This window comes from Zonotrichia leucophrys, chromosome 1 (genome assembly GCF_028769735.1).
Source record: "Zonotrichia leucophrys gambelii isolate GWCS_2022_RI chromosome 1, RI_Zleu_2.0, whole genome shotgun sequence".
Classification (NCBI taxonomy): domain Eukaryota; kingdom Metazoa; phylum Chordata; class Aves; order Passeriformes; family Passerellidae; genus Zonotrichia; species Zonotrichia leucophrys.
In genome coordinates, this window is record NC_088169.1 from 82,609,007 (window position 1) to 82,618,753 (window position 9,747).

A 9,747-nucleotide genomic window follows, 5' to 3' on the forward strand; every position below is an offset into this window, starting at 1 on the left:
TCTCGCTCTGTGATTGGGCGAGACGAGCTACCGTCCCCTAGGAGTGCATCGCGATTGGCTGAGCACCGCCTTGTCCCGCCCCCTCAGCTGCAGCACTTCCGCCCTTCCGCTCTGCCCTCAGCTCCCGGCACCGCCCGCCGGCTCCGACCCCGCTGCTGCCCCAAACCGGCCCGGGTGAGTCGGACCGGAGCGGCCGCTCGCTCGCTCGCTGTCGGCCTCGGGAAGGCCCAGGGGTGCAAACGGGAGCGAGATGTGTTAACCACCCGTGCTTTGGTTTTTCTTAGGGAGAGAGCGAGGAAGCGGGATCGCCAGAGGGCAGCAGGGACCGCGCTGAACGGCAGCGAGGGCAGCAGCGCTCTGAGATCGCCCGGCCGGGCACCGAGGTTTGCGCTGTTTGGTTTGTTACAAAAAGTTCGAGTAAAACAGATCTGTTCGTGCCGACCTCTGTCAGACTGCGTCCAGGTAGTGAGTGCTGTATTTCTGCCGAAGAGAAATAGGGCTGGAGACCTCGAGTCTGTCATTGACAGAACTTGTGTGAGCACTTCCACGCTGTGCTTTGTCTCCCCTATTTCAGTTTAATACTTGCAGTGTTCTCTATTTTCTAGGGTGTGCGTTAGTGTTTTGGGTGTTTTGCATTTTGTTGTGTGTTTTTTAATGTCTCGGAAAAGTGCACTAACAAAAACTACGTAATAAACTTCGTTTCTGGAGTTCTGAGTTGAAAACAGGTGGGAATGAAGGCCCTGCTAGTTTCTCCAAGCCCACCTTTTTGGGCAGTAAAAAAATCAAATTTAACCTTATTTCTCCTCTTCTATATATTGATGTATTTTCCACTTTTTACTGTTGTCTTGTACTAAAACAAAGTCTTTGTTACTAAAACAAAATAGTTCCCTTTTGGTATGAGTTGAAGGCATTTACCATTCAATATACTGAGTCAAATTAGTTTCTGTTAATATGTATGTTCTGAAGAGATGGGTTTTTTCTTATTTAGTTTGGGTCCCTATTACAGCTTTTCTCTTTTCCTACCTCAATTTTCCAGATATAGGGAATAAGGGAATATTGGGATTCTTTTTTTTTATTTTTATCTGACCTATTCAGAGGCAATGAGCTTAGTCTCTCACATTTTTCTAGTACTCAGTGTTACAGAACTTGTTTTGACCAGGATGCTGAGAAAGGTGTTCCAAAGGGCAAAGGAATAGCCCATAAGTTTAACTTTCTGGTGGCAAAACATGACCAAACATCACTGTTGATTATAGAATGTGGGATTTTGTTTTTACCTGTAAAAACCATAGTTGAGTCTCTTCTATCTCTTTGGTCTTTTGCCTCTCAAGAAAGTTTTGGAATGAAGCTGTGGAATTCCGTTCCTATTCTGCAGTTATATCAAAGAGAGATTTATCTTTAGCTGTGGCTGTGATAAAAGAGCTTTTGCACATACAGACTTGATTCAGCTGTAGAGAACATTTTGGCCATTTCAGTGGGAACTCTGTGGTTTGAGGTATTGGATGAGGCTCCAAGTGACTTGGTCTAATGGAAGGTGTCCCTGCCCATGGCCTTGGGGCTGGAATAGGTGCTGTTTAAGGTCCCTTCCAGCCCAAACCATTCCGGGATTCTGTGATTGTTGTCTACATTTTCCTGACTTCTACTGAGAAAAAAAGTTCTCTGTCTAAAATACTGGAAGTTTCCTAAAACTTGACGTTTTTGGGCAGAGTAGTGTAATAAAGCCCAAATAAATCTACAAGAAAGTAATACTGAATAAAAATAAATTCACTCCTATTTATTTGTTTATTTCATCATTTATTTGTCAAATCTGTGCAGCCTCTGTTGACCAGGAGCTTCCCTTTTAGCACAAAGAGCATGATATAGAAGAAAATAGAGTTTCTGTTGTGAGCCTTTTTCAGGATTTTCTGAGTAACCTCTCCAAGTCATTGGTGTTGAAACATTTGTAGCATTACAAGTGCAGAATCATTTCAGTTTTTAACCCCATGTTGTGACTTTAATCTAAATTAAGAGAAAGAATTAAAAAGCTGTTTTCTGCAGTGCTGTGCCCGAGGATAATTCTGATAAAGATCTCTAAATTCAAGTGTGTGCAATGGTGTGCAAATGGTGTACAAATGCCATGAACTGTTCCCTCATATTGCATAACTTTATCCTTTTTTTAATTTTATTTTTTAAGAGGTAATTAATAGAATTTCTGTTTTCAAAGAGAGATCCTAATTTCCTGAAAGCTGCTGTTCAAAATGTTCAAATAACCCAACTGAAAGCAGTTAATGTTGACATCTCATGAGAACTCTTCAAACCATTTCAACTTTCTCGTTTCAGGTGATGCTGTGAGCACATGAATAGTGTGCAGGGACTCTTGGCTGCCTCAGTGATTTCCATCCAGAATTCCTGCTTCACCTATCCTGCCTGTCAAAACTGCTTTTCTAGGCTGATACTGCATGCCAGGAGGTATGTCCTGTTTGGGGGATCATGTGCTGATTTCCATTAACTTACTGATTTCCATTACTCTGTTAGCTGAACCCTAAACAAAGTGATGAAAATCCAGCCCCTCCAGATCAAATCCTGATTTTATTTTTTTCATCTCCTTCTACATGTGCAGTGCACCTGCATGACTCTTCACTGAGTGCATGTCCAGAAAGGGATGAGCTTTCTTTTTTAATTGCAGCAGTGGGTGAAATCTCTGACACACAGAAGAAGAGTAAATCAATGAATGCCAGCACTAAATAGAAGGAGCTGACTTTGTAAAACAAGGATATCTGTTGTCTCAAATGCTGAAGTACAAAATAACAGTGCTGTTTCCTGGTTATTTTTTAAACCTAGGTATTTATACTCAAGCTGCAGGAGGAAAAATCCCAAACCAAAATGAAATGTGAGAAAAGTGAGCACAGGCAATTCAAAAATTCAACATTGCACCCCAACAGTCTCTGAAAACCCACTGTCCCTTCAATTTCACAACAGGCTAGCATTTAATAAATCAGTGATAGAAACCAGAGACATTCTGTCATAATACACACATCTTGCTCTGAGCCTTTGGTAAGATTAATGCTTTACCTCAAGGAGTAAAGAATAAGGAAAAAATCTTACAGTTTTTGATGAATATTTGATACATTACAGTAGTAATATTTACCGCTGCAGATAAATTCTTACCTCAGCAGTAATTAACAGAACTTCATCTATTCAATCTTTTTTATGCTTTTACTGTCTTTTGTCAGGTTCAGCTGTCTAAAATGTGGCTGCACAGGTGAAGCTAAAGATGCAAGCTACAGATATAGATTGTCCCTAAAGATTGCTGACACCAATGATTTGTTTGACATCACTGTTTTTGGAAGTTGCTTAGATCCATTCTTTGGGGTCACCGCAGAGAATCTGCAGAGGTAAGGAATAGATTGTCTGACCATATAGCTGCTGCTATTTGTTCAGCCTATAATAACTGCAACGAGCCTAGATGGTGGGAAGATGAGTGGGAAGTAACTGCTAAAGTGCTCCCTTCCAGCATTTGCTTGGTACCCATCACCTTGAGAAAGTGTGGAAGTTAGTTTCTTCCTGAAATCTTGATGTTTTGAGATGGATTACTTCTAGGTAGTAAAAGAAATCCCCCACTTGTCTATTGAAGGCTGCTTCTACCTGTTAAGTAAGCCTCACTCCTTGGTTTGGCTTCCTCCTTGTGTCCTTTCTCCTTTTTTTGGGATGATTAAATTTCCTTTGTGTAAGTAAGTTGGCTCTTCCAGATAGAGCCTCTGGCTTTTCTTTTTTAACAGTTTGAATGCACCTTGTGACTAATTGACAGTATAACCATATTTTCCTGAAGAAAGAAGGGATTTCTAAGTCTGTTAGTCCTCAGAGCCTGGCCACCCACATTATAGGCTTCAGATTTTCTGAAATGTGAAACTGCCAGGATGGGATATTCAGATAGATTCCCTGCTTCTTTCTCTAGTCTGTTGTTTTCCCAGTGCCTTGGCTCATAGATGAATTATTTGTAATGGCATATTAGCAGCATTAATAACATGCCCATGACAGGCACTCTGCCCTACACTGCTGTTCTGCTGTCAGCTGTGCAAAGCAGTTATTTCCATGTCTTGCATGGATACTGCTGTGCTGTAAAGGCTGGGCAGGAGGGATGCGTAAGGAACAGCAGCATCTTGACCAGCATTGTACAGTCACTGTGGTGGCAGGAAAATCACAAACACATGGGGAACACCTGAAAGTGGTGAGTGTATTGAACTTGTCCTGAGTGGTTGTTTTGTTTACTGTATCTCACTAACAAGTTAGGTGAACTAAAGAATTGAATTTATAGCTTCATGGTTTTCCTGTTTTCATTCTGAGTTTAGTTGAAGCTAGCACAAAATCTTTTCCTTAACATGTGTCCTCATTAGCACTATAGTACTGTTAAAATGCTGTGTAAGTCTTCTTCCTCTGTTAGTCCAATACCTCTGTGTGTTTTTATTCTAGGTATATTCAAGACTTCAATCAGCTGTCAGGAGAAACAAGCACAGAGTCAACTGCAAGAGCGTTAGTTCAAGCAGTGGAAACCTGTTTCATTGGAAAAAGGTTTATATTTGGAGTGAAGGTAACTTTTAATCCACATTATGGCCTTTTAATGAGTTTCTGTAGCCAGTTAGGAGTATAGACTGACTTATCAAAGCTTCATCTACAACTTCTTTTTGAGAAAATGTAAGGCTAGGACATGAGAAGGACTCTGCTTCTTTTGCCCAAAACTCCTGTGGTTTGGGTTTTTTTTTTTTTTGAATGAGTCACATCCAAAAATCATCTTGAATGGCAGTAGTCAGCTTAACAGCTTGTCAGGGTGCTTTTTGGAGAGCCTGAGCAATGCCAGCTCCTGTGCATATCAGTAACAGCTTGCAGCCTGTAAAAAAGCCATGTACGGTTGGAGCAAGAAACAGACTCTCTTTCCAAGCACTGCCCTACCTTTCCCATGCTGTGTATTCTCCTTTCCAGCCTGAAATGTAAGGAGAAGCACATCCCCTTGTAGCATTTTAATATTTCTGGATTCAAGAGCATTTTCAGAATGTTGTTAAAGTACAGCTGTTCAGCATCTGCATTGGTGGCTCTTTTGTGTGTTCAACACCCTTTGAAATATTAGTTCTTAGCAGTATTTCTATAGAAACAGTGTTCAAGGTTCTCTTCAAGTGGTGCTTATGTGAGTCATTCATATTATGAAATCTCTGAACTAAATCCTACCTGGCAGGTGTTTTGCCTCTCCCACAGCTTGTATCTGAACTGAGATTTTTCCTGGTGGACAGCACCTTAAGTAATTGAAGTTGGAGGACTTATTGGATTAACTTTACTTACCTGGAACTCTTGACCAGGTCTCTGGGCCTGATGCCTTGACAAATAGAACTAATCCTAGATATCAGCAGCCTTGTGGCTGCTCATGCACACACAAGAGCTGAACGCACATTCAAAGGCTTTGTTCAGCCCTTGGCTGTAGACATTTCTGTGCAGTTGTGTTCAGCTGTGTGTATGTCCCAGATAGTTCTCAGAATCAGCATAACATACTTTTTAAATACTTACCTAGGAGGGTGTTGTCCTTGGCTAACAGCCTTCAGCCTCAAACTGTGCACAGGCTCAGGGAGGAGGAGGGTTGTTGGAGATAACTGTATCTGCTTTTTGGCCTCTCTGGCTTTGCCAGACCTTGAGAAGTAGATGAGAAAGGGTTTATCCACTTCTTGAAATATGAGCTGATTCCCTCTCCGTTTAATGTCATTTTTCACCTGTAATTTCAGTGTAGAGAGAAGCAGGTTTATACAGAATTGCAGTTGAAGCTCCTTTGAAACGCTGCTCTCTAAAAACCTCTGAGCAGATGAAGGTCGCAGCTTATTTCCCTTTCACGGATGCAGTGCACAGAAAGTACCACGCTGGCTTTGGCAGCTGAGCTGCCAAGTCAAGTGTCTGCTCACCAGAGTGCTTTGTTTCAAGTGCTGCCCAGTGCCTCCTGCATAAAAGCAAAGCACTGGCCTTAGGCTGCCAGCCATTCACTCTGAACTGCACTAGAGGAGGCCCGGAAGCATTCAGTGCCCTAAAGGGAGGAAGAAATTTCCTGTGAAGTCCTTTCTCAGAGTTCTTGGTTGTTTATCCAGCTCCAAAACTCTGTAATTGCAACAAGCAAAGAACTTCTCACTGTGATGCCCTTTACAGCCCTTGCCAGGGTTTATTTCCCAGGGAGGGCCTTGTGTGACAGACTGTTTTGTATTCTCTCCCCTGCAGATCCTGACAAAAAGGGAGATCTAAATTTACGCCTGACTTAGAAGAACATGTGTTAATATTTTTTTCTCTAAGTTGATTGTTTTTTTGTTTTCTTTCCCTTCGCCCAGGTTTGTGCAAGGGAAGATGGAGGGCATTCTGCTGCCAGCAGCATCTTGCAGAAGTGTTCCAGAATTAATAGAAGCACGAAAAGCCTTGTGGCGTGCCAGATCTTCCCGCCAAGCGCTGCTGTTACTGGCTTCACTGTTATCAGCTGCTTAGATCATCTCCTGCAGTCGGCACAGGTCAGGAGCTGCAGGAACAGCTCAGATTTACCTGCTGCGTCATCAGCTCCCATAGATGAACCTCTCAGTGAGCTCAGCAGCTTGTCTAGCCTGAGCAGGAGCTCCTGTTCTGTTCAGTCTAGTGGCAGGGAAAGTTTTTTAGGGTGCTGGCAGCAATCCTTAAATCTGACTTCATCTGTTGCTTGGGTAACAGCGGAAGACTTTCCCACTCTGGAAGTGGGAAAGCTGGTGAGTGAACAGCATGAACAAGAGGAGAAGCCTGTCTCTGCAGAATTGGGCAGTGTAAGCCTCAACAATCAAACTCTTTGGGACTCACAGTTTCTGATCTCTGCTGTGAAGGAAGGGGATAAAGAGAAGGATAATGAATCAAGTTCTCAGCTTAGTCGGACTGACGGTATCTCTGCAACGGATAAATTGGAGAGAGTTTCCTTTTCAAACACCAAATATTCACATGGAAATAGTTCCAAGTTGTTACAACATCCCTTGGAATCTGAGGTAAAAAACAATTACCCAACAGCTAATAGTGGAAATTATTCTTATGCCGAAAAATCCCACAACTCCCTTGTTTGCAAGAGAGATGCCTCAGCTCCTAATCACGTTAATGTAGCTGGAGTGTCTCAAATGGACTCCATGCTTTGGGAAGAGCTCCCATTCTCAGAAAGCCTAAATGAATTGTTGGCCAGAATAGAGGATGGCAGGAGTGTTGTAACATCACCCAGCCTTGATGCAGGCAAACTTGTCCATCTTAAGAGCAGCAAGTTGGGTGTAAGTGTTAACAAATCGTATTCCAGGCAAGCTGTAGGTGATTTGCCTGCAGCCAGTGTTTCAGGGAGGCTCTTGCCAGCAGTAGGGAATGATAGCTGGGAGACCACAGTGTTTGCTTGTCTTCAGTCAAATGCAAACCCTTCAAGTGATGTCTCACAATATGAGTGTTCCCCTAGTGATTTATCTTCAACCCTCAAGGAAGGTGGAGTGTCCTCACCAGTTACACCAGAGCCTTCTGTTTCTCAGAGCAGATGGGTGCGCTCCGAAGAAGCAAATAATGACCCTGCAAATTCATCTTGGTCCTTTATTAGGCTGCATGGAGAAACCTCCTGTTCAAAAAGGAGCAAGACAGCCACCTGTGTGCATTCTGCATGTGAAAGCTGTTTAGCTTCTTGTGAAAATAAAGAAAACTATTCTACACCGAGCCAAAAAACAGATCTTACAGAGGCCCAGATCTCTGATGCACCAGCTCCCAACAATGCAAGAAGTTTATATAAAAGAGAATTAAAACCATTGACAGAACTGTCAGATAATACCTTCAAAAGTGTTAGTAGGAAAGAGCTGCAGTGGAACCACATGTTCCCTGAAGGCAGCTACAATGCTTCTGCTGATCTCTTTGATGCAAGTGTAAGAGATGTAGCAAAACCTGTGGAATTCTTCAATAAATCATGTGGTTCTTCAATACAGGAAGATACTTTGACAGAGAAGGTCACAGCTGAATCGGTGCTTTCTCCTGGAGGTGTTCCTTGTAACAGTTCAAAACTGAGCTCATCCCTACCCAGGTCCCCTCATGCTTTCAGCAAGCACAGCACACCTGTAACTTACTCCTTCTGGGATTCAGAATGCAGTTCAGTTTGTGCTCAGGACTTCGTTCCTCATTCACAGTCAACTCCTATGACAAAACCTCTGCAGAGACTATGGCCTGTTGGGGAAAGAAGCTCTTTCACCACCCTCTTCACCCCTAAAGATCCCACCAAAGTCCATTCCAAAGGCAAGAGATCCAGGTCTTCCTTTCAGAACACTCTGCTGCAGCAGCTTACCAGCAAGTTAGTGAAACGTGAGAGACCAAGGAGCAGGAAGGACAAAGAAAGTGGTAGCTCTGCTTCCCAGAAATTCCTGAACAGCCAACTGCCTGCCAGCTTGGAGGAGTGGATCCCTCCATCTTCAACCAAAGGGCTGAAACCAACTGCATCTTTAAATTTAAAAGCAGATAGCTGGGCTGCTGACTTGCAATCCACCTGTGAGCACACTGGCAGGAACCCTATTTCTGAAAGCAGAAAGAGCAGTGAAAATGATGAAATTCTCATCCAGAATGAGAGAATGAGCCCTGGGGAAAGAGCCAGGATTCTAACAACTCCTTTATCTGCAAGTGTCACCAAGACCTTGTTTTTAAATGATCCTGTCCTGAAAACTTGTTCCCCTTCAGAAGGTGAGGATCACCTCTCAGGTGGAAATTATTCAGGGGTTGTGCTGGAAAGGCCAACAGTCTGGTCCCCTGAGCTGTTCCTCCAAGCACGCACCCCTTTGTCCAAGAAGCCAAAATACTAGGAGAGATACATTTCTATGTTGTGTTCTTTTTAATTTTTTTTTAAACTTTAGGGAATTATCTGGTGGAAGAAAAGAGCTATTTAAAAGATAAATTGTTTATACGCCTGTCAGCATGTATCTTGCAAAGAGGCATTGGGTTTATTTTCAGACCTTTGTACCACAGAGGTGAGGGAAATGAGAATTTGTAGTTACTATATTCTCTTGAAAATTAATGAGGATGTGCAATAAACTCACTTTTGTAAATGTGTGAGTGTTGAATAGATGTCACTTGATAAAGTACAAGTAGGTGAAGTGTTTTAATGCTCACTGCTGTCTTTTCATCATAAGAGCAGCGCTGGAATCCATGTCCACTCCACATTTTTGCCTGATGACTCTCAGGAGAAGGGCCAAATTTTCATTGAAGATTTGATGGAGCCTTGTATCTTGTATAGCCCATTGAGATCCTGTGACAGCCCTGAGCTGGATGGAAGGGGCCATCCTGAGAGCTTGGCAGCAGCTCCCAGTTTTCCTACAGGCTTTTTCAAGTTAAAGACTGGTAGTGGCAGATTCCTGACAGTGTATTCCCTCTCCTTGCTCTAAGGTCTTCTATATCCCAAATCCAAACCAGCTGCATTTGGGATCATTGAACAGAGAAATCTTGGATCTGCTGCTTGTAAGCTTGTAGGTCCGGTTCTGCAGAAGGATGTGGGAATCTGGTGTCACAGGATCTGAGCAGCTGACATTTTGTTGTGAGTGAGTGTTTTAAGGTCCTGCTGTGGCCCAAGGGGGGAAGGAATGCATCACACTTGTAGAACCAGAAACAGATCTAAAAGGACTTGCTGTGACTTTTGAGGTGTAAAATGAATATGAACCATTTACATTGTGACTGGTGACAGGGAGGGGTTACTTGGTTCCTTCTCAGCTGCAAGGCAGATGTTTTTATCTTCCTATG

The 9,747-nt window shown here is 42.9% G+C and overlaps 1 protein-coding gene across 1 annotated transcript; it reads left to right on the forward strand.

Annotated features, from left to right (window-relative positions):
- The first annotated feature begins 51 nt into the window (after positions 1 to 51).
- DDIAS (DNA damage induced apoptosis suppressor) lies at positions 52 to 9,063 on the forward strand. The gene is made up of 6 exons (XM_064719410.1): positions 52 to 174; positions 285 to 383; positions 2,317 to 2,445; positions 3,210 to 3,371; positions 4,447 to 4,564; positions 6,330 to 9,063. Exons 3-6 carry the CDS (start codon positions 2,333 to 2,335, stop codon positions 8,814 to 8,816), a joined length of 2,880 nt encoding a protein of 959 aa, XP_064575480.1. The 5' UTR covers positions 52 to 174; positions 285 to 383; positions 2,317 to 2,332; the 3' UTR covers positions 8,817 to 9,063.
- The last annotated feature ends 684 nt before the right edge of the window (positions 9,064 to 9,747 follow it).

Excerpts from the sequence above, each read along its gene's own strand:
- DDIAS (XM_064719410.1), top strand. The coding sequence starts at position 2,333 with ATGAATAGTGTGCAGGGACTCTTGGCTGCCTCAGTGATTTCCATCCAG. Across the intron at positions 2,446-3,209 it reads CTGATACTGCATGCCAGGAG|GTTCAGCTGTCTAAAATGTG; the intron begins GTATGTCCTGTT and ends GTCTTTTGTCAG. Across the intron at positions 3,372-4,446 it reads ACCGCAGAGAATCTGCAGAG|GTATATTCAAGACTTCAATC; the intron begins GTAAGGAATAGA and ends TTTTTATTCTAG.